Source organism: Vanrija pseudolonga, chromosome 1 (assembly GCF_020906515.1).
Source record: "Vanrija pseudolonga chromosome 1, complete sequence".
NCBI lineage: Eukaryota > Fungi > Basidiomycota > Tremellomycetes > Trichosporonales > Trichosporonaceae > Vanrija > Vanrija pseudolonga.
In genome coordinates this window covers 397610-425033 of record NC_085849.1, presented here as the reverse complement: position 1 = coordinate 425033, position 27424 = coordinate 397610, and the positions used below count along the sequence as shown (strand labels likewise).

General features: G+C 64.6%; 12 protein-coding genes across 12 annotated transcripts; 8 read left to right on the top strand and 4 right to left on the bottom strand.

The window, feature by feature from the left end:
- Positions 1–51: 51 nt before the first annotated feature.
- On the top strand, positions 52–534 carry LOC62_01G000197 (uncharacterized protein; the record flags this gene model as incomplete). The annotated part of the gene is made up of 3 exons (XM_062766618.1): positions 52–138; positions 190–301; positions 381–534. The coding sequence occupies exons 1-3, from the start codon at positions 66–68 to the stop codon at positions 532–534; spliced, it is 339 nt and encodes a 112-aa protein (XP_062622602.1). The 5' UTR covers positions 52–65.
- Positions 535–1269: 735 nt separating this feature from the next.
- Positions 1270–6102, top strand: TPK1_0 (thiamine pyrophosphokinase 1; the record flags this gene model as incomplete). The annotated part of the gene is made up of 9 exons (XM_062766617.1): positions 1270–1719; positions 1762–2000; positions 2050–2363; positions 2450–3043; positions 3677–3789; positions 3843–3975; positions 4052–5162; positions 5198–5366; positions 5403–6102. The coding sequence occupies 9 exons, from the start codon at positions 1270–1272 to the stop codon at positions 6060–6062; spliced, it is 3783 nt and encodes a 1260-aa protein (XP_062622601.1). The 3' UTR covers positions 6063–6102.
- Positions 6103–6440: 338 nt separating this feature from the next.
- Positions 6441–8654, top strand: LOC62_01G000195 (uncharacterized protein; the record flags this gene model as incomplete). The annotated part of the gene is made up of 1 exon (XM_062766616.1): positions 6441–8654. The coding sequence occupies one exon, from the start codon at positions 6441–6443 to the stop codon at positions 8652–8654; it is 2214 nt and encodes a 737-aa protein (XP_062622600.1).
- Positions 8655–9012: 358 nt separating this feature from the next.
- PEX14 (Peroxisomal membrane protein PER10) lies at positions 9013–12027 on the top strand. The gene is made up of 5 exons (XM_062766615.1): positions 9013–9141; positions 9226–9507; positions 9597–9650; positions 9701–10896; positions 10945–12027. Exons 1-4 carry the CDS (start codon positions 9082–9084, stop codon positions 10319–10321), a joined length of 1017 nt encoding a protein of 338 aa, XP_062622599.1. The 5' UTR covers positions 9013–9081; the 3' UTR covers positions 10322–10896; positions 10945–12027.
- On the bottom strand, positions 10483–12003 carry YTM1 (Ribosome biogenesis protein YTM1; the record flags this gene model as incomplete). Its single annotated transcript, XM_062766614.1, has 3 exons — positions 10483–10896; positions 10945–11593; positions 11636–12003. The coding sequence occupies 3 exons, from the start codon at positions 12001–12003 to the stop codon at positions 10483–10485; spliced, it is 1431 nt and encodes a 476-aa protein (XP_062622598.1).
- Positions 12028–12197: 170 nt separating the features above from the next.
- On the top strand, positions 12198–12819 carry SOH1 (Mediator of RNA polymerase II transcription subunit 31; the record flags this gene model as incomplete). The annotated part of the gene is made up of 4 exons (XM_062766613.1): positions 12198–12308; positions 12344–12477; positions 12527–12646; positions 12691–12819. 4 exons carry the CDS (start codon positions 12198–12200, stop codon positions 12788–12790), a joined length of 465 nt encoding a protein of 154 aa, XP_062622597.1. The 3' UTR covers positions 12791–12819.
- Positions 12801–14256, bottom strand: SAE1 (SUMO-activating enzyme subunit 1). Its single transcript, XM_062766612.1, has 7 exons — positions 14163–14256; positions 14067–14124; positions 13854–14031; positions 13625–13804; positions 13472–13587; positions 13242–13435; positions 12801–13201 (listed from the first exon to the last, which is right to left on the bottom strand). The coding sequence occupies exons 1-7, from the start codon at positions 14206–14208 to the stop codon at positions 12858–12860; spliced, it is 1116 nt and encodes a 371-aa protein (XP_062622596.1). The 5' UTR covers positions 14209–14256; the 3' UTR covers positions 12801–12857.
- Positions 14257–14418: 162 nt separating this feature from the next.
- LOC62_01G000190 (uncharacterized protein) lies at positions 14419–17795 on the top strand. Its single transcript, XM_062766611.1, has 5 exons — positions 14419–14524; positions 14666–14680; positions 14719–15673; positions 15711–15870; positions 15907–17795. The coding sequence occupies exons 1-5, from the start codon at positions 14442–14444 to the stop codon at positions 17718–17720; spliced, it is 3027 nt and encodes a 1008-aa protein (XP_062622595.1). The 5' UTR covers positions 14419–14441; the 3' UTR covers positions 17721–17795.
- SPCC1183.03c (Frataxin, mitochondrial) lies at positions 17788–18505 on the bottom strand. The gene is made up of 3 exons (XM_062766610.1): positions 18304–18505; positions 18134–18251; positions 17788–18075 (listed from the first exon to the last, which is right to left on the bottom strand). The coding sequence occupies exons 1-3, from the start codon at positions 18492–18494 to the stop codon at positions 17824–17826; spliced, it is 561 nt and encodes a 186-aa protein (XP_062622594.1). The 5' UTR covers positions 18495–18505; the 3' UTR covers positions 17788–17823.
- A 179-nt stretch (positions 18506–18684) lies between these two features.
- On the bottom strand, positions 18685–19892 carry LOC62_01G000188 (uncharacterized protein). The gene is made up of 2 exons (XM_062766609.1): positions 19522–19892; positions 18685–19477 (listed from the first exon to the last, which is right to left on the bottom strand). The coding sequence occupies exons 1-2, from the start codon at positions 19776–19778 to the stop codon at positions 18745–18747; spliced, it is 990 nt and encodes a 329-aa protein (XP_062622593.1). The 5' UTR covers positions 19779–19892; the 3' UTR covers positions 18685–18744.
- Positions 19893–20404: 512 nt separating this feature from the next.
- Positions 20405–21795, top strand: LOC62_01G000187 (uncharacterized protein; the record flags this gene model as incomplete). The annotated part of the gene is made up of 4 exons (XM_062766608.1): positions 20405–20490; positions 20559–20703; positions 20769–21085; positions 21141–21795. The coding sequence occupies 4 exons, from the start codon at positions 20405–20407 to the stop codon at positions 21793–21795; spliced, it is 1203 nt and encodes a 400-aa protein (XP_062622592.1).
- A 2701-nt stretch (positions 21796–24496) lies between these two features.
- DIP5_0 (Dicarboxylic amino acid permease) lies at positions 24497–27324 on the top strand (the record flags this gene model as incomplete). The annotated part of the gene is made up of 3 exons (XM_062766607.1): positions 24497–24853; positions 25446–25533; positions 25902–27324. Exons 1-3 carry the CDS (start codon positions 24640–24642, stop codon positions 27322–27324), a joined length of 1725 nt encoding a protein of 574 aa, XP_062622591.1. The 5' UTR covers positions 24497–24639.
- Positions 27325–27424: the final 100 nt, after the last annotated feature.

Sequence of the window (27424 nt, the reverse complement as noted above, 5' to 3'; positions counted from 1 at the left end):
ACGACGACAAAGACGAACTGCGCGACGCGGTCCACCTCGACAACGCACAATCACTCTCAAAGACAATGGCAGAGACAAGCTACCCCCCGACGACGACCGTGACGCAGGCGCAGCAGCCCGTCGCCGCAAGGAAGATGGGTACGTCGGCCCACTCATGGCGCTGTGGCCGCACTGACTGACTCGACGCAGACCCGACCTCCCCGCCCCCGGCAACCGCGGCTCATCAGGCCGACGAGCAGGTTCTGCGCCTGCGCGGCGGATGCCCCGGCCGACTGTGTGGGCTGCCTATTCTCCCCTGCCGGTGAGTGTGGGCCCTCGGCGGCTCGCTGATGGGCGATAGGTGCGATATCTGCATTATCCCGATCCCGTGCTGTTGCTAGTTGGGCGGCGAGCGCACGATGCGATGGCTCGCTGGCGACGCTGTCGGTGTGTGTGTGTACATATGCAGAGAGAGATTGGAACGGTGTGTTGGACCCGGCTCGCGTGATGAGTGTGCTCCTGCTCGTCGCGTCGGGTCCCGAGATAACGCCATGACGAGAGTACTTACGCGCTGGCGATGGCCGGCCGTGCATTTAAATGATGGTGTCAGTGGCGCGGCGTCGAGTAATGTAAGCGCCACCACTCGTGTGCACTGGCGCGCGCTGGGGACCAGGCAAGCAGGCAGTACCCCAGTTCTTTCCGTCGAACGCTGCATACGGCCCATGCATCCCCGAGCCGAGTTGCCGAGCAGCTGCATGCCCAGATGCCCAGACATCGCCGAGAAGTTGTGTGGGGGCGGGCCGTCGCACGGGAAGCCCAGGGCCAGGGAGTCGGTCGGCCCAGTGGAGCCAGCTGCAGTCAACATGCATACTGACTGGTTGGTGGTTGAGCCGATTCCCGCCCTGAGACCTGGTTGTTTCCGCGGGCACCAGGGCCGGCGTGGCGGTGTGGCACCCCTTCTGATATGTCGAGGTCAGCCAGGTCAGCCCAGCCCGAGACACCCTGCTCTAGCGCGAGTACGCCGTGCAAGCATGTATGCACGTCAGTCAGCTGCGCAGACGTGGGCCTTGGATCTGTACTTGATGATCTGTGCCTCGTTGCGACGGTTATGCTGCCTGCCTTCAGTGCCTCCGATCCGCTGGTTGTGCCCTTTGCGGGACGCGGGGCGCTGCAGCTGCTGCATGCTGCATGCTGCATCTGTGTCTCGCCTCGAAGGCAGGCAGGCAGTACACAGACCATCAAGCTCACGTCGAGCGCAACAAAGCATGCACAACTCTCAACTCCTCCACAATGGTCCAACTCGGCACCCGTACGACCTGGACGCGGCAAACGCGCGTCGCGGCGCTAGTGAGCGTGTGGCTGCTCGTGCTGTGCTTCGTCTCGCTGTGGCTTGCGGCGGGCGAAGTGACCTCTATCCCGTCGTATGTCAAGACGACAGGCGAGGGCATCGCGTCGCAGTTCGCTGCTGCGAAATGCGACAACGCGTCCGAGGTGGCCGAGATTGAGCGCCTCGCTGCCGACGCGACGAGCCTGCGCGCGGCCGCCGAGCAGGCCAAGGCCGACTCTGCGCGGCTGACGACATGGAACGGCGGCCCGCTCTGCTCGCAGCCTATCGTCGATGCGCTCGCTGCGCTCGACAACAAGTGGGGCTCCATCGGCCTCGACATGAGCGTCGCGCACTGGGGTACCGGTGCGCGCGTGCGCCGCGCCGTGTCCAAGCTGTTGAAGGGGGAGGAGTTTGTGAGTTCGCGGCGCTGCATAGAAGGAAGGCTGACCGACTAGACAATCGGCGTCATGGGCGGCTCGTTGACATACGGCCACGGCCTGCCCGAGGGCGGCTCGCCATGGCCCCTTCTCGTGGAGGCCGGCCTCAAGAAGGTGTTCCCCGCCGCAAAGGTCAAGGTCGTCAACGGCGCCATCCCGGCCACGGGGACAGACTACTTCCAGGCTTGCTACCAGCACCATGTGCCCGGCAGCTCGGACATCTTCGTGCTGGAAGGGGCGGTGAACGATCTGATCATGTGCGTGGGGCGGGGAGGAGTGGTGACTAGTGCACTGCTGACGACGCAGCGAGGATAAGGGCGAAGGCGGCGGCCTGAGCGTCGACACGACAATCCACACCGAACACCTCGTCCGTGACATCCTCGGTAAGCGGCCAGACAACGCCGTCATCATGTTCTCTGCGTTCGCATCATCGCGCGAATGGTTCAACGGCGCAGACAAGCACTCGACCGTCGCCGCCTTCTACGACGTGCCCCGCATCACTATGCGCACATTCCTCTACCAGTACATCCTGCAGAACGAGGGGTCGCAGTTCGACTTTTATGGCACGGCGGACAGGGAGCACCCGAACCAGGCGGGACAGGAGTACATGGCTGATATCTGTGAGTACGTGCACAGGAGCCGTGCACGGCGTGGCGTGCCACTGCCGCCGGCGCCACAACCCCCACACACCCCGCTCACGCCCCAGTCCTGCACTACCTCCTCCGCGAGGCATGCCGCGCCGAGACCCTCACCTCGGTGCACGACACGGCCCTGCTCGACGGGAAGAAGTACCCGGGGTTGAGCGGCACCGCGCTCAAGGGCCACTTTGACCCGTTCGCGCTACCGCGCATCCGCGTCCACGACAGCATCTACGCGGTGCAGGCGCCAGAGGTCCACTCGTACTGCCGTTCCGCGAACGTGCGCGACGCGGCCGACCGGCCCGCGCTGTACCCCAGCGCCAAGACGGGCGACTGGGACCAGGTCGGCTGGTCGGACAAGCACTTCTGGAGCTCGTCGACCCCCGGCGAGCGCATCACGTTCAGCGATATCCCCGTCAGCGAGGGCACACTGTCCATCTTCTACCTCCGCGGGCCGCACGAGGGGTCCATGCTCTGCTGGTACGACGACAACCGCACACACGCACAGCAGGTAATCGGCTACTGGGACTATGTCAACGTCGGCAGCATCGGAGTCGTTGCGACTGGCCTCCCAGCGAAGAACTACAGCTTGACTTGCGAGATCGACAAGGAGACCAAGGCTGAGGGTAACGAGACGGTCGCGCATATCATCGCCGTGATGAGTTCGTAGAGGGGGAGAGGCCGAGAGCATGTATCAGTCAGTCATGATGAGTAGGGCAGAGCAGAGTAGATGGATGTAGAAGAGATGTAAGAGATGATTGATGAAGTGGAAGTAACAGTTGGTCGATTTTGGTGGGCGAGTTTATCCGGCCCAAATCTGAGATTTGATTGCCGCGAGCGCGTCACGACTTGCGATTGACTTCGTGGTTCAAAACGTCACCACGGCAGCGAGCCGGCGATTGACACCTCGACACTATACTCTACTCTTCATCGATACGTGAGCTACCCTAGCTCACTGCACCATGACGACGAGGCAAGCAGAGCTCCACGTCTCGGCGGTAAGTGTCTGCTGCGTGCGATGGCGGTGAGCACAATCAAGCTGACCTCGCCTCTCTACCCCCCCCGCCCACCACCGAACAATGGATGGCTCGGCGATATGCTCACCCTCACGACCACACGACCACGTCCTCCCCTGTCCCCACCCTTGCGTACCTCTGCACCTCCCTCCCCCGCCGCTCCCATCGCGGTCCACTCCACCACTCCGCTCGCTTCGCTCGCTCCGTTCTGCACATAGCTCTCGCCGGCCGAGTTCCGCACATACTCGCGCTACCTCGACCTCCTCGCCCTCCAGCAAGCGCGGGGCGGCGACAGCGGCGTCGACGCTGACGGCTCGATCCGCTTCGACCGCTCCGTGCTGCGCGACTTTGCCGGCGAGCGCCTGAGCGTCGGTCGCACTGTCGTCGATGACGTGGGTTGACTGCTGGTCGTTGGGCTGGGCCGTGCTGACCGACCGACCGCCAGGTACTCGCCAAGATCGCCCCCTCGACGCAGCTGGGGAACAATAGGCTCTCGGCGGGGCAGGTGCACGCCGTGTTCCGGCTGCTGTCGCACCGGCGTAACGGCGTGCTCGACCCCGAGCTGGTGTTCGTGCCGGGTGAGTGATCTGGGCCGAGAAGAGCCTGGCCTGCCGGCTGCCGCTGCCGCTGTTGGCGCTAACGGCCTCACCGCAGCCGAGCCCCTGCCGCTCGACCCCGAGAAGGAGGTGCCCGCGCCGCCGCGCCGCTCGAGCGTCCGCGTCAGCTCGGCCCCAAGCACGGCAACGACGCCGACCGGCTGGCCCGACAAGGCGAGCAAGCGCCCCAGCCTGCCGCCGCGCCCGCGCTCCCCGTCGTCCTCGCCACCAGCGTCGCCGCCCATCGACGCGCGGCCGCGCAAGAGCCTCCCGATGGGCAACAGCCTCGACCCGTTCCGCGATATCCCCAGCCCGTCCAACTCGCCCGCCAAGTCGCGCGCGTACTCTGCCTCGGCGGCGGTAGGGAGCAACAACCCTTTCCGCGCGAGCATCGTCGCCGCTGCCGACGTCGCTGTCGACCCGCTGGAGACGATCAGTGCGCCGCCTACGGCGTCGACGTCGTCCGCGCCGAGGCCACCTCTGCCGCCCCGGAAGCCGAGCGTCAGGCGGCCTGGGTCTGCGCTCCCGCCTCGCGTGCCGTCGCTGTCAAAGTCGAAGACGCGGCCGACGCGCGCCGACTCGACGTCGTCGTCGTTCTCCGACGCGTCGAGGAACGAGCCGACAAGCACGTCCCAGCCATCTGATCTGATGCAGCAGAGCCTGGCCGCAGCCCAGGCCAGCGCTAGCGTTCGCCAGCGCCGCGGGAAGGAGGAGGCAGTGTTACAGGTTATCCGCTCGTCGGCCATCGAGAGGCCGCAGCCTCCACCGCCGGCTGGCCGGCGCGACATCATTGACACTGTGAACCGCGCTGTGCGCGAGTCGCAGGTCGACCCGCCACCTCCCCCACCACAGCGTGTGCCGTCTGCATCATCGCGTGTCAAGCCGCCAGTCGCGCCCAGGCCGTCCCCCACCCCCGTGCCCCTCTCTGCGGCGTTCAACACTGTCGCAGAAGGGTACAAGGCAAAGTACCCCGGCCTCCGGACATGGTCGCCTGTTGGGTTGCTTGCCGATCGGCCCGGACGGACAAACTACGCCATGATCATTTTAAATCAGCAGATCACGCGCCGGGACACGCTGTACCGCGCGTGGGCGGCAAGCACGGTGAGGCTGTGCGCCGACGGCGGTGCGAACCGTCTCTACGATGCTCTGGACGCTGAGGAGCGTGCCATGTGAGTCCAGCGAGTGGGAGGTCACTGACGCGTAGTATGCTCCCTACCATGATCAAGGGCGACCTCGACTCGCTGCGCTCCGACGTCCGAGCGTACTACTCATCCAAGGGCGTGGCCATCAAGCGCGACCCGTCAGAGTACGCGACGGATCTGATGAAGTGCATGGAGGAGGTGGAGGCGATTGAGAAGGCTAGCGGCAAGCAGGTAGGTTAGGGGTTTTGTGTTCCCGGCTGACGGCAGTTCGCGCTACTCTTCTATGGTGGATTCTCCGGGAGACTCGACCAAACCGTCCACACCATGTCGGTTTTACTCAAACTCCGCGAGAAACGCCGCGAGACATATGTCATCAGCGAGGACTCACTGGCCTGGGTGACCGACACGGGCGCGCACCTCATCGATATTGATCACGCGACCATGGGCCAGACGTGTGGCATCCTTCCTATTGGTGTCGAGGACGCGTTTGTCCGCACCGAGGGGCTCAAGTGGAACCTGAACTGGGTCACGTCTATCGGCGGCGAGCTCAGCACGTCGAATCACCTTTTGCCGTCTGAACCGGCCGTGTTCCTGGAGACGACAGCGCCAGTTTTCTGGACGGTGGAGATCCAGCCCAACCTCGCCATCCCGTTGCTCAAATCGCCGCTGTCACCCGCCGACGAGGTCGCGCGGGGCGTCAAGGACCTCGGTATGGGTATTGCTCGTGCAGCCGGAGAGGTGCGCAAGGACTTTGGCCGCCGGCTGTCGACCCGGCAGGTGCCTAGCCACGCGGCTGCTCCCAACGGGGTGGGGCAACTTGGTGACCGTGAACGTGAGCGTGGGGAACGGGCTGGGCTGGTGAGAAACAGCGACGACGAGTATGCTGAGCGTGAGCGTGATGTTGATGGCTATGCTCAGCTCGACTAGATGTGTGTGTGTGTGTGTATGCATGGGGCGTGGGCGTGGGATGCATGGGGGGGCGTGTCGGCGTCGTCGGCGTCGTTGATGTCGGCAGAGTGCATGTTTCAAAGTGCCAAATTGTGGGGCTCCAGATGCATGTGCCACTTGGGCCGCGTGGGGTGGGGTGGGTGAAAACCTTCCAGCCAATGTGAATGAGTGCGTCAATCGTCAACGGCGGCCAGCCCGGACGACTCGGACGACGACAACGACGACAACGAGCAACGGCACACATTGGCCCCACACTCCAACAACAACAACAGCATCCTCTCAACAACACTCGGTCCACGCGACACGCGCTACACCAGCACATCGCCCACGACAACCGGCAGCCATCCACCGCGCAGCATGTCGGCGTCGTCGGGCACAACACTGATCTCGCCGTCCAACGCCCTGCCGGCAGCGGCGGCGGCAACGGCAGCCGACCAGGCCCAGTCGCTGGGACAGGCCGCAGCTGCAGCACCATCAGGCAGCGAGGCATCCGCGCCGACGCTGCAGCGGCGCGGGACGCGCTCGTCGGCGCACTCGGTCCACTCGGCGGGGCATGGACACGGCCACGGACACGGGCACCACGAGCGGCATCACTCGAGCCACCACCACACGGCGCACCACGGCGCGCATCCGCGCCGGCTGAGCTCGCACAGCTCGCATGGGCGGCGGCGCGGGTCCGAGGGCGAGGGCGGGCGGCGCGCACTCGCTGCCGGGCTGACGATGCACGTGCTCGACGCGGCGGCGGCAGCCAAGGACGGCAAGAAGGCGCCCGTGACGAAGCGCAAGACGAGCGACGCGAGCAAGTCGAGCAGTAGTAACGCCGCCGCACACGCCGCAGCCGTCAAGAGCTCCCGCTCCGACACGCACCTGCCCCGCCTGAGCCGCACCGCGAGCCAGGTGAGCGTGGTTAGCAGCGGTGGGAGCGGGTCGGGGCCGGGCAAGAAGCGCAAGGACGTGCCGCTGCACGTTGACAGGCGTAAGGGCAGCGTGGAGGTGATCGCCGGCGACGGCGCAGGCGCGCAGCAGCCCGACGACGAGGAGTGGGAGAGCGGCGGCGAGGAGGCAAGTGCGCCCAGTGCGGGGATCACGCCCGCCGCCGCGGTGCTCGCGGCGGCTCATCCGCAGGCTGCTCAAGGCCAGCAGCAGCAGCAGCAGGTGGTGCAGGAGCCCCGCGCGCTCCCGCTCCGCCGGGCGGCGAGCGACCGGCCCCTCCAGAACTCGATCGCGTTCACCGAGTCGCCAATCGAGGCGCTCAGCCCGCGCACGACGCTGCGCGCAACCGGCTTCCCCAGTGCCAGCTCGGACAGGAGCCTCGTCGACGACCAGGTGACGTTTGCCACGACGCGCGGCGGAGGCGCCGCTGCGCCCCAACCCCAGCAACACCCGGCCGCGGCACCACCAGCACCAGCGCCCGACTCGCAGCCCGGCTCGGCACGCCCCGCGTCGACATCGACAGCAGCAGATACCCCAGAGGAACCGGTACCTGGCTTCCCCTTCCCCACGATGGCTGAGAATACGGGGTCCCCTGCCGACGCCGCACCGCCGGCGCCAGAGCAGCCCCGCCAGCGCGTCGTCTCGCAGCCGCCAGCGCCGCTCCGCCGCCTGGCCTCGCACAGCTCGCTGCGCTCCGCGACGTCCCTCCGCGCGCCGCACCCGCTCAACTCGCCCACTGGCGGACGGAACGGCTTTGCTGGCGTATTCGGCACCACGCCGAGCAGGCAGCACCGCGTCGCGAGCCTGCACTACCCGCCTGCTGCGCCCGCCGTCGTGTACCGCGAGCACGTCGAAGGCCAGATGGAGGACTATGTGCCCGAGACGCCTGCGTCGATGGTGCTCGACCTGCCCGAGCTCAACGACCCGCCTGCGAGACCACGCGTCGGGTCGTTCTCGTCGATGCGCAGCCTCAAGGACATTCTCGGCCAGGTCGTCGGCTCGCCTGCGCCGCCAGCCTCGCCGTCCGCCCAGTCGACGTACTCGGTCGGCAGACCAGCCAGCCGCAGAGTCGCGACGACGGGCAGCAACCCCCGCCGCCCGACGGCAATGAGCGTTGCGGCCAAGGTCAGCCGCCTGAAGACGACGAGCAATCCGGTCGAGTACCACCAGTCGCTTGGCTTCTCGTCCGCGACGGCCGAGACGGCGCATCTGCTGTCCCGTTTCCTGCCGCCCAAGAAGCCGCGCCGCCCGCGCTGGGCGATGACGGTGCGCGAGGCGCACGCGGCGCACCAGGCGGCAGCGGACGGCGAGGAGCCCCGCGTGGGACTCACGGACGGGCAGTACCGCGCCGCACACGAGAGTCTCGTGACGACGCTGCAGGAGCTCGGCGGCACGAAGCGCACGTCTGCGCGCCGCCCCAGCACCGGCGCGGGGTCGTTACCCCGCGGATACTCGTACCACTCGCTCCTGAGCGCCGTCGACGAGCTCGCGATCGGGTCGCATCCCGCCCCCGAGTCGACCGCGCCGACTGCCGGCCCGGCCGGCCTGATCCCCGCCAAGGCGGGCCTTGGGCGCTCGCCGTTCGAGCTGAGCGCGGCTAGGGTGCTCGCGCAGCGCAACAAGGCGGGCGCGTACTAGGTGGAAGTTTAGCAAGGGTATTCCAGGTATTATTGCCGTGTGCAGCATTGGCACCCCATCCATAGGTTTGTGCAGCAGCGTCGTTGTCACGGCGACGCTGTCGCGTGCATTTGTACGAGTAGAGCGAGTTGTTCATGTAGGCGGGGTTGGAGTCATGCAGTATGCAGTCAAAGTCGAGCAGCAGCAAGCAGCAAGCGCCGCCGTGCCGCCACTGACTGGGTGGTCAGGGCGATTTGTCATTTTGGCGGCATGAGCATTTTGGTCGCCGGGCCGCGAGTTAGCCGGAACCATTTTGGCTGGCAGCGACGAACTAAGCGGCGGGCGGGCGGCGGCGACGCTGGCTGGCTGCTCACCGACTCAACGCCGCGCCGAAGCCGACATCGACTTGTGCTGCATCACATCACACACTCACACTCATTCACACACAATGGCAGAGAGCAGGCAAGAGCTGGTGCGCAATGCCGTGCTCTTCCTCAACGACCCAAAGGTGCGTCGAGCGGGCGGAGCGGCCGGCCTTGCTTGGCCAGCTTCTCCTTCTCACCCCGATCCAACTCGCTCACACACCCCGCAGGTCCAATCCTCCTCCCTAACGCAGCGCATCGAGTTCCTACAAGGCAAAGGGCTGAGCGAGCCCGAGATCCAGCAGGCGCTGCACGAGGCGGCCAACCCCGGTGCTGCTTCGGCGCCAGCAGCGGCCAGCCTCACGAGCCCCGTCGCTGCTCCGCCGGCGTACGCGCGTTCGACGGCAGCACCGCAGTACGCACCCGCACAGCAGGGCGGATACGTGCCCTATGGCAATGTGTATGCCGTGCCGCCGCCTGAGCCGCCTAAGCGCGACTGGCGCGATGTGTTTGTGAGTCCGCGAACGAGCGAGTGGGGGAGGGCGTGAAGGGGACAGGAGGAAGGCGAGGGAGACTTGACTTGCGCTGACACCACCCCCAGATCATGGCCGTCGTGTCCGGCGGTGTCGTCTACGGCCTTGCAGCGCTGGCAAGGGTGAGTTCCGCTGACCAGCTCTCCTGCCCCCAGCTGACGCTCTCGCGCAGAAATACCTCACGCCCCACCTGCAGCCCCCGTCCTCCACGGCCTTCCAGGAGACGTCGCAGGCCCTGACGGAGCAGTACGACGCGGCCGCGGCCGCGCTCGCGGACCTCAAGGCGGAGACGGAGGCGCTGTCGAAGTCAACGGAAGCCGAGCGCGCGCGTCTGTCCGCCGCGCTCGACGAGGTGGAGGAGGCCGCCCGCGCGGTGCGGGACGCCGAGACGCGCTGGCGCGACGACATGCGCGAGGTGCGCGGCGAGGTCGAGAGCGTGCGCGAGCTCGTGCCGCGCATGATTGAGAAGCACTCGGCCGCGCAGAGCGCGGCGCTCACCGAGCTCCAGAGCGAGCTGCGCAGCCTCAAGACGCTGCTCGTCGCGCGCCAGGGCGGCGCCGCGGCGCCCGCGCAGCCCGCTACACCTGCGACCGAGGGCGGGAGCGGCGCGGCAAGCCCGACGCCGAGCGCGACGCAGACGGCGGCGAACGCGCTCCTCGCGCCCCGCGGTAAGGCGTCCATCCCCGCCTGGCAGCTCGCGCCGTCCGCTTCCGCGAGTAACGGCGCCAGCGCGAGCTCGAACGCTAGCACGGGTACCAGCACGACGAGCTCGCCCCGCGCCGAGACGGCATAGAGGGGGCGGATGTGGCTAGGCATAGGGTGGTGGCGGTTGGTCGGACAGAGACGACGACGACGACGACGGCAGCGACGACGTACGGGATCGCGCCTTGCAGCGCATGTCATTCTCTAGGCAGTAGTGTCTATGCAATCCATACAGTAGTACTATGAGCCCCTCTACTCCCCCCGTGCGCGCCACGTGCCCACCTCGCCGTCCTCGCCACCGGCAGCGAGCACCTCGCCGTCCCAAGCGACCGCGAGCAGCCGCTCGCCGAGGCTCTTGCCGCTCTTGGTCTCGGTGCGCTCGCCGTCCTTGGGCGTGCGCTTGACGCTAAACAGCGCATGCTTGGGGGAACGCACGTCCCAGATCTGCACGTTGCCCGCATATGTCGCGGCGGCGAACGTGAATGGCGAGGTGGGGTGGCAGGCGATCGAGGGCACGGGCGAGACGAGGTTGAACGTCGCGGCGATCAGCGACGTCGCCTGGCGCGTGTCCCACAGCGTGACGGTGCGGTCCATTGATCCGGCCGCGAGGGTGGCAGTCTGCGCGAACTGGTCGAGGCAGAGGAGGGCCTTGTCGGAGGGTCCTTGCTGGGAACGGAGTGAGCAGACATTTCAAGCCAGGCGGGCCACACTTACGCGCACGATGACACCAGCGCCGCTCTCAGCATCCCACCCGCGCACCGAGCCGTCCCACCCAGCCGACCAGACACGTCCCGCGTCCTCGCGATCAAAGATGCCCGCGCCCACGCGACCATGGTGTCCGCGGAAGACGAGGTCGGGCACGCAGCGCCATCCGCCCTCGCCGACGTCTCCGTCCGTCAGCCCCTCGATGATCCGCGGCGCGTCGCCCTCGAGCTTGCGCCGCTTCTTCTGGCCGGGGAGGTAGCTTGTCGGCTCGGCAGGCACCTGGTGCTCCTCTGGCTCGGCGGCCGGCAGGACATAGAGGTGGAGCAGGCCGTCCCAGCTTGCCGAGAGGATGTCGCGACCGCTGCTGGCCGCGACCGAGCTGATGGGCCCAGTGTGCCCCATGAGCGTGTACACCTCGCGCGCGGTCGCGCCCTCGCTTGCCGCCACGTCGGGGTCGAGCGAGGGCAGCGAGAAGACGTGAGTCGCGCGGTCCACGCCGCCGGCCGCGACGAGGATGTCGGACGTGCTGGACGCGGGCGAGACCCACGTTGTTGAGGTCGCGCCGAGCGAGGTGGGCAGGGGGAGCGTGTACAGCGGCGACGAGGAGGAGAGGGAGGTGACCTGCACGTTGGAGAGGTACGACGAGACGAGCAGGTGTCTGGCGGTGTCAGCTATGTTGAGCCCAAGCCAAGCCACTCACCCAGGCCGCGCAAGGCTCAGCCCGCTGACCCAGTCGTCCTGCTCCCACCGTCCGACCTCAGACGGGGGGAGCACAGACTGGAGGTACTCGACGTTGATGGCCGTCTCCTCGTCGTCCCCGCGGTGCTTCTTGACCCACGCGTCGAGCGACGAGCGGAGCACCTCGCCGTCGACGACAAAGTCGAACGGGACCGGCGCGAGCCCGCTCTCGGCGCCATGCCCGAGGACCTTGTTGATGAGCTCGGAGAGCTGGAAGCGCCGCCAGTCGGCCGGGATGAAATACGTCGACTGCGGGATCGCGTACTTGTCTGACCTGGTGAACAGGTTCACGGGGATCTGGCGCGCTGCGCCGTTTGTCGAGCCGGACATGGTGGGCTGGCTGGTTGTTGTTGTCTATGCGATGGATGAGAGCCAGTTCGACGTCTTGAAATTTCAGAAGATGGGAGGGAAGTGGAGGGAGCTATGTTACGTAAGCAATATTTGAGTGTGACTTCACCAACAATGAGTGCTCGACTTGCTGTGTCTTTCTGTCAACACTCTCGCCCTCTCTCGCACAAGCAACAATGCAGCAACTCCCCACCATCCTCCCGCCCCCGCCATTACCCGACGGCAGCGAGCAGCAGCGCCCGCCAGAGCGGCACGCCAACCTCGTGCGCTTCCAGTCCGAGCTCGAGGTGGGTTGGTCCTCAGCTGCCTCCCTAACCCGCAGTTTGTGCAGTGCCTCGCGAATCCACTATACCTCCACGAGCTGCACGTCCAGCGATACTTTGAGGACCCCGCGTTCCTCAAGTATCTCGAGTATCTCGATTACTGGCGCAAGCCAGAGTATGTCCGCTTCATCATGTGAGCTGAAGCGTCGAGGGCGACGACAGAAGCTGACACCGCGCCCCAGCTACCCCACCTGCCTGGCCTACCTCCAGCTCCTGCACACGCCGACGTTCCGTACCATGCTCGGCGACATGGGGTTCGTCGGCGAGTTGATGCGTATCGGCACGACGCACTTCGAGACCTGGTCAGTTGACATCGCGGAGAGGCGGAGCCCAGCTGACGCCCCAGGCGCGCAGAGAAGGAAGACAAGGTCAAGGCAGAGCCCGAGGCCACGCCCGAGGCGTCGGCGCCAGCAGACGAAAAGCCCGACATCGAAGCAGACGCATAGATCCTACACGTCGTGTTGTACTAATAATGCCATATGTAATCTACATGCCACAGCGCTACGCTACAATCTAAACGGCCGCGTCGACCGGCTCGGCCATCGCCCAGCGCGTGACGGTGCCCACGCCGCCGAGCGAGTCAACAGAAAGGAGGTTGATGATCGGCGTGTCCTTGTGCGAAAGGACGCGGAGGACGTCTTGCGCCAGGAGGCCGCCGAGGATCGCCAGCGTGGGCGGGAAGAAGTGCGTCGCGTGGGATGAGAGGTGCTCAATCACCGACGCGTCGACCGCCGGCAGCGCCTTCTCGTTGATCGCGAGCTCCTTGCGCAGCTCCTCGGCGATGGCGGTGATCTCGGCCTGCTGGCCCTCGGCGCCCGTCGGCAGCGAGCCGTGGCGCTTCTCAAACTCCCAGAGGGCTGAGAGTCAGCTCCGACCGTCCGGTGACAGCTTACTCACCCAGAAGACCAATAACCAGACCAGGCTGCTGCCCCTTACTGTTGTTACGCGTCAGGCCGCGGAACGGGCTGCCGCCCTCAGCCACCTGCGTAGCTGGCAGGTCCCACTTGCTCCTGTCGACGACCGAGGCGAGGGACGCGAACGCGGCCGTCTTCTTCTCAAGCACAGGCGTTTCGTTGGGGAGGCCCTTGGGGCTGGCGGGTCAGCATAGGAAGGAGGCTCGCACCCACCTGACAACAAACTCGTACTCCTTGCCCAGATCGGCGAACACGTAGCCATAGAAGCCGTAAGTGCCCGCGCCGTAGAACATGGAGCCGGCCTTGCGCGCGCCGGCGTCGATGGCCTCCTGGCGGGTCAGCGAAGCTGAACGTCTCAGTACCCACCATCTGTTTAAAGGACAGGTCGCACGCGACGACAACGTCCACCTTCTCCTCGCGGAGGAAGGCGGCGATCGCGTCCTCGTCGCTGCCGTCCTCGGTGACGAAGGGCGCGAGGGAAGGGCGCGCGGTGAGCGACACGAGGGGGTTGAGGGAGGCGATTTGGGGGAGGGCGGCTGCTGTGCGCTGCGAGAGTTAGTGCTGTCGCCGGCTTGTCTGTCGCAGCAGCACCCACCTCGGTGCCAACAGCCCCCGCTTCTTCCTGGAAAAGGAAGCCGCTGCCCAAGTCTTCCTCGGTCACCTTCTCCCCGTCGGCGACGATCAGGCGGCCGATACCCGCGAGCACGATGTTCTTGATTAGCTCGTGTGCGACGCCGCGCAGAGAGAGCACGAGAACGGTCGACGAGCGCATCCTGTGTGTCAGCTGGTACACCGAGTCATAGCTTACTTGGTCTGCGCCTCGAGGCCCCACAGACGGATCTGGCGGTCATACAGCGACGCCTCGTCTGCGTGTGAGCTACTTCACAGGGGTCCAATAGCTCACCCTCTGTGATGTGCCCGTTGGAGGCTGTTGGCGTTTCTGAAGCCATTTTGACGCGTTGATGATGATGAAGAGACAAGGACAAAGTCAGAAGATGACGGTAGACAACTTGGGTGTTCAGCAACAACAAATGGCCATTAGAATCCCATTGTTATGTCGTCACGTGACATTACAACTTTTAATTTGAACCCGTAGTAATCCGACAACCTCCACTTCCTTCGATATTTTTCCATTTGTGCGCCTCGATCCCATCTCACACGACTACAACAACACCCACGCACAATGTTGAGACCGACAATCGTGCGCAAAGTGACGAGGCTACGGGGCGTTCGGTTCGCGTCGAGGTCGCCGTTCGGCCTGAAAGAGTGAGTTGCGACTTTGGCGGAGTAGAACGCAGCTCACGCTGCCAACAGAGGAGTCGAGAGTCGCGCGCCGCCCCGTGAGCCTGAGGAGAGGGGACGAGGACGCCGCCGACCTGAGCGGGGAGAGCGGCCAGATCGCCCCAGGTTTGGACTGAGAGGGTACGTTCTCAGCTGTGGTGCGGCAGCTCACACCGTAGGCCTGGCAGCTCGGACAATGCGTTTCCCCCAGACCCCGCGGAGCGGGAACGCCGGCGACAGGAGCGACAGGAGCGGGCGCCTCGCTCAGCACCGTCGTTCAGGAGGAGAGACGACGATGGTGATGTCGAGAGATCATCACGGTACGAGGAGCGTGGCTTCAGGCCTCGCTTCAAGTCAGCCGGCAGGTCGTCGAGGTTTGACTCCAAGCCGACCTTCAACTCGCGCAGGGAGGTCGAGGGCGAGCCTGAGTGGGAGCCAGACTTTGAGCCAGACTTCGAGACTATCTTCAAGACTGCCGCTACTTCTTCTTCCAACGCTGCGTTCGAGCCCACGGAGCGTGCACCAGGCGTTACGGGCCCGCCACCAGCCACCCCACCGCCGCGACCACAGTACGTCGCCAACACGGCGCCGGGCCAGCCCGACCCTTCGACCTTCCCACTGTACCGGCCCGAACCTGAGGACCGTGTTCCGACAGAAGAGGAGATCATGACCAAGTTTCCTCTGGACAGCAAAGGTCTGCCGTCCATCGCGGCCATCCACAAGGAGGCCAAGACGCAGATTGTGGAAGACGCCATCCGCAATGTTCCAGAGTTTGACGAGGAGGGCCTGCGCGCGTTCTACTCCAGCGTCGTGCTCTCCGGCGCGGCGGAGGAGGTGAAGCAAGGCTTGGCGCAGATCGAAGCTCCGGAGTCACACAGGCACACGTCGAAGTACGAGCGGGCGAGGCTGTTCCAGGAGCTGCGCGCGCGGCTGGAGGCGCCGACGGACGAGCAGGCCGAGGAGGGCGCTCCTGCACCTCCCTCGCTCATTCCAACGTTACCCGAGTCCACGCCTGCGCATATCGCCCTCACCGCTGCACTCATCAACCTCGCCCCTGCGGAGCCCCGGGGGCCGACAACGATCCCCCTCGGCATCGTGCGCAAGGGAGAGTGGCAGGCTCTGCTTGACAGTTTCGTGAGTAGAAGTGAATCGGTTCGAGCTGACAATGCAGGCTGCAAGCGGCGACGCTACCGGAGCCGAAGTCCTACTGAGTACCATGGAGCGCCATGGCGTCTTGCCGACGCAGGGTCAGCTCGACCAGGTTGTCGAAGTGTACGCCAAGCTGGGCGATACTGCTGCTGTCGCGAGGCTGATCTCTGATTTCGAGAATGGTGGGTACCCAGATGGGGAAGACTCTAACCCGCCAGTTGGGCTCGAGATCACAGACCACCACCGCGACATGCTCGTCTCATCGTACCTCAACGGACCGAATGGTAGCTCCGAGGCAGCCATCTCCCTCCTCACCGCCAGCGAGAACATCAGCAAGCCCTTCCCTCAGTCTTCATACGGCGTTGTCCTCAAACACCTCACTGTGTCCAGCCCAACAACGCAGGTCAACTCGCACTCGCGCGCACTCGCATGGGATCTGTTCGCGCACATGCGCTTCGCTGCCCACCCCCAGCCCACACGCGAGCTGTACACGATCATGATCAATGTTTGTTCGGACGCGCGCGAGCCTCAGCCCGAGCGTGCTCGTGACCTGTGGATTGAGATGACGACCGAGGGCGACCAGATCCAGCCCAAGCGCGAGGAGTTTGACGCCATCATCCGTGCCCTTGGCAGTACCAAGGAAAACTATCTCGAGGCGTACGATCTCCTCGGTCAAATGCTCGGCAAGCACGAGGAGGCCACTCTTGTGCCATTCGAGGACTCGGAGATCCAGCGTGTTATCTCGCCCTGGACGCCGACCATTGAGACGTTCGCTGCACTGTTGGAGGGAACTAAGCGTGCGGGCGATCTCGACCGTGCGCGCTGGATCCTCAACGAAGTCGTCGACCTCTCGCGTGCCGCGGCCTTTGCGCACACCAACTCGATCAAGGGTCCCGATGCCGAAATGATGGCTGGTGTGTTCCAGACCTACGCGGCGTGGAACCCGCCTGTTACGCGTAAATCGGTCACTCGCACGAACGGAGAACGAGAAGAGGCCGCCGCTGAGGAGGCCGAGGCAGACGAGGATCCTACCAACATCGCCGAGGCTGAGGCTGAGGCCGAGTCCTCCACGGTCGGACCTCAGACCAGCGCCGAGGCACTTGCCGAGGCTGTTGTGCTGTTCCAGCAGATTCTCAAGGACACAGCTGCTGCCCGCGAAGGCCCAGTGTCTATCATCCAGCACCCCTTCGCCAACGTGCGACTGTCGCGTCGCCTGGTCAACTCGTACATGTCGGTTCAGCTCAAGCACGCCAAGTCCCTTGCCGACGCGCGCACCACGTTCAATGAGACCTGGGCCGAGCTGGCAGGCAGCGACACCATCCCGACGAGCACGGCGACTTTCACACTCCGGCCCAACGGCTGGAGCTACATCAACGTACTGGACCGTTGTGCTCGCGGCCGGCTGCCCACCGACGACCGCGCTGTCGCCCAGGAGTGGGGACAGGAGATGTTTGAGGCCTACCGCGCATGGCAACCCATTGCACTCGCGGCTCTGGGCAACGGCCCTGACCGTGCGTCGGCCCGCCGCCGCTGGCTCGCCGGTCTCGCCGAGCGCCAGGTCGAGGCCGCGTGGTCTGCTGGGATCCGCCTGGCGGCCATCGGCGAGGACAACGAGCGTGGACTTGCGCTGGTCAAGGAGTTCTGGGGCATCTACCCGCCCACCGCGATCCGCGAGACGTACAGCCCTGTTCTTAAGCCCGACCTCGGCGTGCGCATGGTGGACATTGCGGCTGTCGCTGAGCCTGAGATCCCGCCGCACCTGCTTTTCGACGACGTCAAGGTGCTGCACCAGCACTTTGTGCGCGACGAGAACTGGACGGCTGTCAAGTACCTGACCTTTGTGGCCACGTCGTACGGCAAGGCCTTGGAGACGCGCCGCAAGTGGCGTATCAAGGGCGCCGGAGTGTCGCGCGAGCTGCGGAAGAAGCGTGAGCGGGAGGGCAAGCTCGCCGCGCCGCGTTTGAGGAGGGGCTCGTTGGCGGCGCCGGTGACGTCGGCAGCGGCCCCGGCTGCAGAGGAGGAGGAAGATTAAGCACCCATCATAAATACCCTGCACTTGTATACCATACCAACCAACCGCTCTGTATCCCCGCTCTGCATTGATAAAAAGTGGTGCTGCATGCTGTGTCGTCTTCCTACTTGAGTCCTGTGCCCTCCCACCCCTCCTCATTGAGCTGCTCCTTCAACAAGACCTTGAACTCGGCGTCGAGCAGCGCGCCAAGCGACACGCCAGCCTTGCGGTGGTGCACCCACCCCTCGACGTCCTTGCCGTAGCTGAAGCGCTGAGGGCCAGACACGGGCGAGCTGACCCAGATCTGGTGGTTTGGCGGCTGCTTGTTGATCACGTACGTGCCGATGGGCGGCAGGGTGACGGTCATGACGCCGGACTGGGCGGGCGTGAGCTCGTTGTCGCCACTTGTCAGAGCTCGCTCGCTCGCCACTCACACTGTACTCCACCTCCCAGTTGGCCGCGCCAAAGTCCTCGACCAGCACCTCGATCGCCTCGTGCAGCAGGTCCATGTCGGCGTCAGCGCGGTCGGCGTACTCTGCGTCGGTGAGGTCGCTGCGGTGGCGGGTCAGCGAGACGACATGCAAGGTTAGCTCAGGCGACCCACCGCACGGCAATGGACGGGTCGAGGCCTGGGTCGCCCTTTGGCGTCGACGAGGCGTGTCGTGTGGCCCCGAGCGGGCGGGTAACGGTGCGCAGAGGCAGACGAGCCGCTGCCACCGCTGCTGAGGCCGCTGGCCTCGCGGCCAGACGAGGCACGTTGCGCTGGAGAAGTCGCGCCGCGGTGCGTAGGGACATTGTTATTGTCGAGTCGAGAAAGCGAAGAAGACGTCGCCGAAATGTCACGGATGATGGCGTCAGGATTGGGTGGTAGTGGTGGTTACGTAACCGCATGCACGCCCCTGCCGAGGCTGGTGTCCGCAGGGGTCGTCGAGGGCTGTAGCTGCAACAAGTCGTCGCCGAGACGACAGTGCGTGGTCACGGACAGGTGACAATGCTACATACAGTTCGTCTATGGAGTGTACAAACGCCCCTCCCTCTACAGTAGCTAGGCCACAACGCCGGCGTGCAGCGCCGGAAAGTCGGCACACACGCCCTCGACCTCGTGCCGCAGGAGGACCGGCCCGAAGCCATAACACCTGATCATGGAGGTGAGCCGGGAGGCGAGGTACTCTGCGTCGGTGCGGCTGAGGTCGACGGTGGCGACGACAAACGCCCACACGCCGCCCGCGTCGAGCTCGAGCCCGTTGATCGGGTGCGCCGGCTCAAAGAGGGGCACGGAGAGCGGGCCAGCGGCTTCGGGGTCCGACGTGACGTACGCTGTTGGGGGGAGGAGGGTGGTGAGGAGGTCGTCGAGCCACGCGTTGGGATCGGCGCCAAAGGGGTCGGTGCTGCCGCCTGGGGGTTGGGGGAAGCCGTGCGGCGTGTGCGCGTGCGCGTGAGCGTGCCCGTGCCCGTGGTGGTGATGATGATGGGGGTGCGGGTTACCGTCGTGTCCGAACCCGTTGGTAGTTGCACCGCCCGGGGCACCGGCGTTCAACGGCCGGTTGACCGGTCGTGGGGGGTGCAAATCGCCCACTTGCACCGCCCGCCCGCGGCTCTGCGCAAACTTGGCACAGATGGCATGGATGGTGTTCAGGTGGGGGTCACACACCGAGGCAAGGACGGCGAGGAAGGCCTGCCGCAAAGCGTCGAGGTCGGTGCTGGCTGCGGATGGCGCTGGCGGGGCAGCGGGCGAGAGGGACGCCGAGGCCGAGCTTGACGAGTGGTTGAGTGGTGGGCTGCGCAGGCGTCAGCGCTGGGCGCAGCGTGTAGTGAGACGTACAGAGGGGACACTGAGCCAGAGCTGTGGTACTGTGGGGCGCTGTGTGTCGGTGCCAAGGCGGCACCTTGCCCGCTGGTAGCAGCAGCAGACTGTCCCAGGCCGAATCTTTCCCTCAGTGCCGCGTTCTCGGCCTGCAATCGCTCAATCAAGCTCTGTTTCTGCTCCCGGCTGCGTTGTTGTGCGCGCCGATTGATGGCGCGACGGCGGTCGCGGCGCTCGTCGGCGCCGGCGTCGGGAGTGGCGTCGTCTTTTGGCATTGTCGTGTCGGGTAGTTGTGCGAGGTGGAGTCACGGGTTAGCTCGTGCTCGTCATGCCGCGGCGCAAGAGAGGTGACGCGAGGTGACTGTAGTTGTTTGTTGTTTGTTTGTGAATGTCGACTTGGCGCTTGCGGATCAACTGAAGCGCGCGCTGGGAGCGACCACCGAAGGAAGGCGAGGAAGGCGGCGAGGAAGGTGGAGGTAGCCGCTGTGCAGTGTAACTTTTCCGCACAGACCTCGGTGACGTCAAAAAATAGCGCTGGGGTGTGTGTGCAGCCCAGGGAAAGTGGCGGTGGTTGAGTCAACCTGGCGTCGGTTTGCCCTGGGGCGCCATTTTATTAGGTCGGCCGTCCTGTGCGTCCTTTTGCTCTACACACTACACATCAAGTAAATACCACACCGGCGCCGACGCCGAGCTGGCGCCGACACAGTCACCACGAGCACCGAGCTGACGAGCAAGCAACAACATGGCGTCTAAACACTCACTCACTCACGCCGAGAATAGCTCACGATGTACTGGGCATTGTTGCTGATAGCCGCGCAGCTCGCGCAGATCCATCATATAAGATCTCTTGATGCACGCTAACCACTGCCCACACTCACTCAACTCACGCACTCCCACAACGATGCTCGCTCCTCTCCTCTTCTCCCTGCTCGCCTCGCTCGCTGCTGCCGCCCCCACTGCGCGCTGGCAGGACTCGATCGGCGCCAGGTAAGTGCTTGCCCGGCCACAGCAGAGGGCTTGCGACGCGTGCGGCGGTACTGACGCGCCACGCGCAGCTACTTCCAGACCAACGGCCTCGCTGGCAACCAGCTCGTCGCCAACTACATCGAGCCCTCGGGCAAGCTTGTCGCCGGCTCGGCCGTCTGGACCGGCGGTAACGGCTCGGCGACCATCAACATGCCTGGCCCCGAGGTGAACCACGTAAGTGGCGCGGTGTGGGAGTGGCACATTCGCACCCCCGCATTCCTGTGCTGACACACCGCCAGCCCGACCCCCTCGTCTCGTCCAACTCGGTCATCGTGGTCGGCAAGCAGGTCCTCAACGTCAACTCGGGCTCCAACACCTTCAGCGTGTTCGACATTGACGCGGCCGACCCCGCCAACCCCAAGCTCGCCGGCACGTTCCCCTCGTACGGCGAGTTCCCCAACTCGCTCGGTGCGAGCGCCGACGGCAAGACCCTCTGTGTCCTCAACGCCGGCAAGGTGAACGGCTTTGCTTGTTACGAGGCTGGTGCTAGCGGCTGGTCGCACATGGCCGGCTGGGACCGCACCTTCGGCTTCAACCTCACCACCCCGCCCATGAAGTAAGTACATACGGCGAGCTGAAACGACCCGAGCGCCACTGACGACCTACTGCAGCCTCCCCGGTACCCCTTCGTCCATCACCTTCGCCCGCGACGGCTCGGCCCTCCACGTCGCCATCAAGGGTATCCCTCCCCCCGCCAACTCGACCGCCCAGCTCCAGCCGGGCTCGATCTACACGTACGCCATCACCGGCTCGACCCTCGCCGCCGAGCCCACCAAGACGCCTGCTCAGCTGCCCTTCGCGCTTGTTGAGGACTCTGTCAACCCCGGCGTGTTCGTCTCGCCCGACCCCGCTTCGGGCTTCGAGGTGTTCCGCTTCGGCGCCAACCCCTCTGCCGTCCCTGGCACTCTTGACGGCGAGATGGCCGTCTGCTGGACCGCCCAGTCGGAGCTCACCAAAAGCTTCTTCCTCGTCGACGCCGTCACCAGCAACGTGACTGAGATCTCGGTCGACCCCACCACCCTCAAGGGCACTGTGAAGTCGCACCACCACCTCGGCACCAACGCGGCCATCACCGACGTCGCGATCGGCCACCGCGGCACCTACGACCTCATGTACGTCCTCGTGCCGTCTTACCGCGCCATCCGCGCGTTCAAGATCACCGCCCCTGGCAAGTTCAAGTTCTTCCAGCACTTTGAGCGCTACGACCTTCCCCAGGGCACTGAGCTGTCCAAGGGCTTCAACGGCCAGGCCCTCTTCTGGAAGTAAGTGGTTCCAGCGAGCCGTCTTCTTCTTCGTCTGAAAGTTGTGGACATTTCAAAGAACATATAGTATTAGAATCGATGAGTAGAAATGAATAGACATTCGCTCGTACTTATCCAGCAGCTGTGTCGAGCCTCGGCCCGCAGGTTGTCCTCCACTCACCACCTCCACTTCAACGCACAACTCCGGCCCTCCACTCCAACCCACAACTCCGGCGGCCAAGCCCCGCAGCGGCGTTACAAATCGTCCAGCGGCTCGCGGGGCGCCGCCGCGTCGGGCTGTCACTGAGAAGCTCCCCTCTCGGTCAGTTTCTTCAGTTGAGTTGCGGCATGGGCCGACAGCATCGATTCTGTTGAGAAGGTGAGTGACAAAGTCAAGTTGGCTGTTGCGTTGGCAACATCGCACGACGTTCGCCGCTGCCGCCGGCGAGTGTCGCCGATTCCCTAGCAGTCGTTCCCACAACTGCCCGATCCCTGTCCACTATCGCCGCTTTCAAAGCAGGTATTTCGAACACTCTCCCCACTCGTCCGCACCTTTTCTCGGGGAAGCCGAAGATGCACCGTTGGCGAATACGCAACGAGGACGTGGGGGAGGCCGGCGGTACGACTGCCACACCCACAGGGAAGGCTGTAGGCGGCTAGCGGCCGCCAAGCCGCGGCTCCCTTGGCAGCGGAAGTACACGCCCCGCAGGCCAACCTCGGTCTTTTCGCCCTCCGGACATCCCGTAAGACACCGGGGTCTGTGCAAGACCTCAAGTCAGGACTGGGAAGTGCTAGTTGGGCGCCACGCAGCAGCCACAGCACGCAACAAGCTGCTCGGTGCTCGCACTCACTCGTTTACACTGTTGCTGCGGCGATGCCAAGAACCACCGTTCGCTTAGACAAGGTAAGACCAGGGGCGGCGAGGTGCCTCGGCTCACGGGGCTACGCGAAGTGGGGGTGGGGAATGTGGGTGGTGGTGGAGACGTGGAGGCGGCGACGGAGCGTCTCGGACTTGCCCGCATGCATGTATGTGGATTGTTGGCGGTGCTCCGAGTCCGACGCCGACGACACGGTGCAGCACTGCCCACTGCGAGATGGGAAAACATAGCACCGGCGGCGATGGCCACACTCGGCATGTTTCGGGATCGTGCGGCTTGGTGGACGAGGTCACGGGCACGATAAGTGGGCATTATTGAGACGGAACGGACGGTTTGCTGGCTGGTGCGAGCGAGGTTGTCACTCCACGACGACGTGCTCGACGATCACACATGCGGCCCTCCGCTGGCCCCAATGTACCCCGCAGTCGACGACAACGGGGCCGAAGAGTGGGTCCAAGCTCGCGGCGACGTTGTCAGAGGCAAGGCAAAGAAAAAGCGACACAGGGAGGGTTGGGGCGAAATTCGAACTCGAATTCGAAAAGGTAGAAGCGGCGCTGGCAAGCTACAACCGAGGCGTGTGGCTTGGCCTTTGGGCATGGCCTACCTGCGCCTGCTCGTTTGAGCGTTGCTGCTGTGCCGTCGGAGGGGGAACGAGGAAGAGCAAGGCCTCGCCATGATGCATCCCGCGTTCGTATTGTTCTAGACCGTCGCCTCCGCCGCCGGCGGAGCCTGTGCTATTCGCAGACGAGTGTGGAGTCGCGCGGTGCGGTGTGGCAGTGACGACGGTGGAGCGGGCGGGACGTGCGGCGTTCGTCGTTGGCTGGGTGGTTGCATTGAGTGAGGAGTGAGTGGGCGAGCGCGAACGCCGCGGCCCATCACGTGAAGGCAGGGTGGCCGCGACGGGTGAGATAAGGTCGGTTAACTGGGCCCTAGCACCTCGCGGCGGCATGGGCGCCACCTACACGGGCGACCCCCGTGCACAGTGCCAAGGCAGTGGACGGGTCACTTTTGAAACCTTGCACCCCGCCGGTAGAACCGGATGACATTTGTGTCAGTGTGGCCAGCAAGGCATCAGAGCAGAGGACGAGGGGCCACAGTCATCCATATCCCGGAAGTAATGCGGCGCCAGAACGCCAGGCGGCACTGGGGCCGGACAGACAGGCAGGCAGGCAAGCAGTGCCTCGTTAGAGTTTGGCAGGCGAGGCGGGTAACAGACGAGAGGCGCGTGTGGGGTGGGTGTGGACTGCAAGTGGCATGCATGCCGCCTTGCCGCCTGCCCGCCTGTGGTCTTCTGCCTTTGCGACGAGCCAATCCACACTAGTGGACTTGGCAGTACCCAGCTGCGCTGCAGCTCCACGACCCAACCAACCAAGCGAGAGTACGCGCACCGTCATCAAATTACGAGTACTCCTCAGGGGGAGGAGAATCGAAAGGGCAGCAGGGCAAATACCGAACGCAGAGGTTGCAGCAGCCGGGTCGGTAGGTTTGATACGGTGTCATTCTGTCGTCAGGCCCTTGGGGCCGCCCCCCAGCCTTCCATTTCCCATCGTTGCTGTCCTTTCGGCCCCAGCTTTGCTGCCCAATGCCAATAGCAGAAATGCCAAGATACGCATGGGATGCTGGATGGTGGGTCTGGTCATGTGGGGCCGCGCGCTCCCTCGGGGTTCTCGGTCGAGATTGGACAGTTCACTCGTCAGGGGTTACAGCACTTATCCGTGTCGGCCCGCTTGTAGTGTGTCAGTCTCGTCGATCAGGGGCGGGGAGGCAGAGAGGCAACACTGGTGGCACGAGGATATCGAATGTGCCGCGGCAGTGTGTGGTGTGGGTGGGTGGATGTTTGGGGTGTGACTGCACACAGCGGTGCCAGGCCAGGTCCCGCGCCACTGCTTTAAAAGGACAGCTTGGGCACCACCAGCCCTCTGCCCCCCGTCCACTCCCCGCTAGTTGCTCGCTCGCCGCTCGCCACCACCACAGCAAGCAGCGCGCCCACCATGTCGGGCTACAACAACTACAACAACGGTACCAACGAGTACAAGAACGAGATGGGGCCGTACGAGGGCAACAATGAGAAGGCCCTCGCTACCGACCACGTCTATGCCGCCCAGGACGACTACCATGTCGACGCTGGAGAGCCCCAGCAGGAGGAGACGCACCGTTCGCTCAAGCCTAGGCAGATTAGTATGATCGCCATCGGTGGTGCTATCGGTGAGTAGTAGTGTTGTGTCAGGCAGTAGGACGCGTCGCGAGGAGCGGGGAGCGGCAGGCGAGGCAAACACTGCGTGACCGCGGGACGGGGGCACGGCGCGTCAAAGGATGGGCGTCGGTGTTGGTATCGGCGGCAGCGATGAGCATGCTGTTGGTGACCTCGAGCTGGCTCCACCATGGCCCACCACCCACCCACCAGCCCTCACCCACCCCACTCTCCACAGTGTGGGTTGTCCCCGTGCACACCGGGCTCGTCGGCGGTGCTCCAGCCAGCAACGTACCCGTGACGCCAGTGGTGGTTGTGGTGGTGCATTTGTGCCTGGCTGGCTGCGGGTTTGAAAGCGCCAAGAGGCTATACCCCTACCCTCGGAGCGGGTCCGGTTGTGGCTTTTCCCCGCCGCCGCCGCCGCCTCCGCCGTCATCCAGGCCGGTACATCCGGCGGAGCATGCACGACTTGGCACACCTCGTCATCACCTCGCTTGTCTTGCCTCGCTGGCTTGCTCGCTCGCTCGCTCGCGACGAGCGGCAAGGTTACCGCTCGTCCCCACGCCGCGTCCAATGACCCCAAGCCCATCGCTCACGCCGCCGCAGGTACCGGTCTCGTCATTGGCTCGGGCACGTCGCTCATCCGCTCCGGCCCCGCGTCCCTCTTCCTGTCCTACGTTATCATGGGTTTCTGGTGAGTGGCAGGCGGCAGACTTTTCGTTTTCGTTCGCTTCGCAGGGGGAGTGCGTGCGCACGCGACCACGACGCGCGTGCCAGCCAGCGCCCCGGCCCTCGCGTATCTGTTTCCAAGCGCTTGGCACATGGCACAGCGCATGGACACTGGTGGACGCGTGGTGGCAGGCAGGAGCGCGTGTGCATATGCGTGTGTGCATGTACCTCGGCGGGATCGCGGGCATCCGTACATCCGCCGTGTGCGGAGGAGCCCGTGGAGCCCACGGAAACATGCTCGCAGCCCCGCACAGCACACACAGCCCAGTGGCAAAGTGGCAGAATGCACCGATTGCACCGAACACCGGGCAACCCCGCTCACACACCGCACAGCTGTTTCTCGGTCATGATTGCCCTCGGTGAGATGTCGACCAAGTTCCCCTCCAAGAAGGGTTTCGCCGGCCACGCCACCCGCTGCGTCGACCCCGCGTTCGGCTTCGCTACCGCCCTCGTCTACCTCTGCAAGTACCTCATCATCTCGCCCAACCAGATTGTCGCTGGTGCGCTCGTCATTCGTTTCTGGAACGCCAAGATCAACGGTGCCGCATGGGTCACGATCCTTGTCGCGCTCGTCTTTGCGCTCAACTTGCTCGGTATCAAGTGGTTCGGCGAGGTCGAGTTCTGGCTCTCCCTCCTCAAGGTCGTCACCCTCACCGGTCTGATCCTCCTCGGTCTCATCATCGACCTCGGAGGTGTCCCCGGCCAGGAGCGCCTCGGATTCCGCTACTGGAAGAACGGCAAGGCCTTCAAGGCCTACAAGCAGCCCGGCAGCCTCGGCAAGTTCCTCGGCTTTGTCAACGCCCTCATCCTCGCCCTCTTCGCCTACATGGGTACCGAGCTCGTCGGTGTCACCGTCGGTGAGGCCAAGAACCCCCGCAAGACGGTCCCCTCGGCTATCCGCAAGACCTTCTACCGTATCCTCTTCTTCTACATCCTCGGCACACTCATTATCGGTATGATTGTCGACTCCAACGACCCGCTCCTTGCCGCCGCCGCCAAGAAGGGTACCGGTGGTGGTGCCGCCGCGTCGCCTTACGTCGTCGCCATCCAGGCCGCCCACATCAAGGTCCTCCCCCACATCATCAACGCCTGTATCCTCATGTTCACCATCTCGGCTGCCAACTCGGACCAGTACATTGCCTCGCGTACCCTCTACGGCATGGCCATGGACGGCAACGCCCCCCGCATCTTCCGCTACTGCACCAAGCGCGGTGTCCCCCTCGCCGCCTTTGCCTTCACTGGATGCTTCATGGGCCTCGCCTACCTTGTCGCTGCCGAGTCGGCTCTTACCGTGTTCAACTACTTTGTCAACTCGGTGTCCGTCTTTGGTGGTCTTGCATGGATCTCCATCCTCGCCTCGCACATTGGCTTCACCCGCGGCATGAAGGCCCAGGGCATCCCCCGCTCGTCGCTCCCTTACACCTCGAGCCTCGAGCCCTACCTCTCGTACATCGCCCTCCCCCTCGTCTGCATCATCATCTTCTTCAAGGGCTTTGACTCGTTCATGCCCATGTCGGCGTTCGGCACGACTGGCTACAAGACGTTCATTACCCACTACATCGGCATCCCCGTCTACGTCATTGGCTACGTTGGCTTCAAGCTCATCCGCAAAACGAGCTACGTTCGTCTCCACGAGATGGACCTCAACTCGGGTGCCCGCGAGTTCCACGACGTCGAGGACGACGACGAGGAGGACCAGCGCTACAAGCAGCTGTCGTTTGGCCAGAAGATTTCGTACAGCCTCAAGAACTGGTAGTGGTGGATGGGAAGAGCACATTCCTTATAGTAGTAGTACGAGTTATTGTAGCATCAGTTGCATGTCAACGTGTGTGCCAGAGACGCGCGAGCGAAGCGAG

Coding starts and splice junctions, on each gene's coding strand:
- SAE1 (XM_062766612.1), bottom strand. CDS start 14,208: ATGGCTTCAGAAACGCCAACAGCCTCCAACGGGCACATCACAGAGG. Junction 14,125..14,162: donor CAACGGGCACATCACAGAGG/GTGAGCTATTGG, acceptor GCTCACACGCAG/ACGAGGCGTCGCTGTATGAC. Junction 14,032..14,066: donor GGCCTCGAGGCGCAGACCAA/GTAAGCTATGAC, acceptor GCTGACACACAG/GATGCGCTCGTCGACCGTTC.
- LOC62_01G000188 (XM_062766609.1), bottom strand. CDS start 19,778: ATGCCAAAAGACGACGCCACTCCCGACGCCGGCGCCGACGAGCGCCGC. Junction 19,478..19,521: donor TCTGGCTCAGTGTCCCCTCT/GTACGTCTCACT, acceptor ACGCCTGCGCAG/CCCACCACTCAACCACTCGT.
- LOC62_01G000190 (XM_062766611.1), top strand. CDS start 14,442: ATGTTGAGACCGACAATCGTGCGCAAAGTGACGAGGCTACGGGGCGTT. Junction 15,674..15,710: donor AGGCTCTGCTTGACAGTTTC/GTGAGTAGAAGT, acceptor CTGACAATGCAG/GCTGCAAGCGGCGACGCTAC. Junction 15,871..15,906: donor GATCTCTGATTTCGAGAATG/GTGGGTACCCAG, acceptor CTAACCCGCCAG/TTGGGCTCGAGATCACAGAC.
- PEX14 (XM_062766615.1), top strand. CDS start 9,082: ATGGCAGAGAGCAGGCAAGAGCTGGTGCGCAATGCCGTGCTCTTCCTC. Junction 9,508..9,596: donor GCGACTGGCGCGATGTGTTT/GTGAGTCCGCGA, acceptor CACCACCCCCAG/ATCATGGCCGTCGTGTCCGG. Junction 9,651..9,700: donor GCCTTGCAGCGCTGGCAAGG/GTGAGTTCCGCT, acceptor GCTCTCGCGCAG/AAATACCTCACGCCCCACCT.
- SPCC1183.03c (XM_062766610.1), bottom strand. CDS start 18,494: ATGTCCCTACGCACCGCGGCGCGACTTCTCCAGCGCAACGTGCCTCGT. Junction 18,252..18,303: donor GACCCGTCCATTGCCGTGCG/GTGGGTCGCCTG, acceptor CCGCCACCGCAG/CGACCTCACCGACGCAGAGT. Junction 18,076..18,133: donor ACTGGGAGGTGGAGTACAGT/GTGAGTGGCGAG, acceptor ACGCCCGCCCAG/TCCGGCGTCATGACCGTCAC.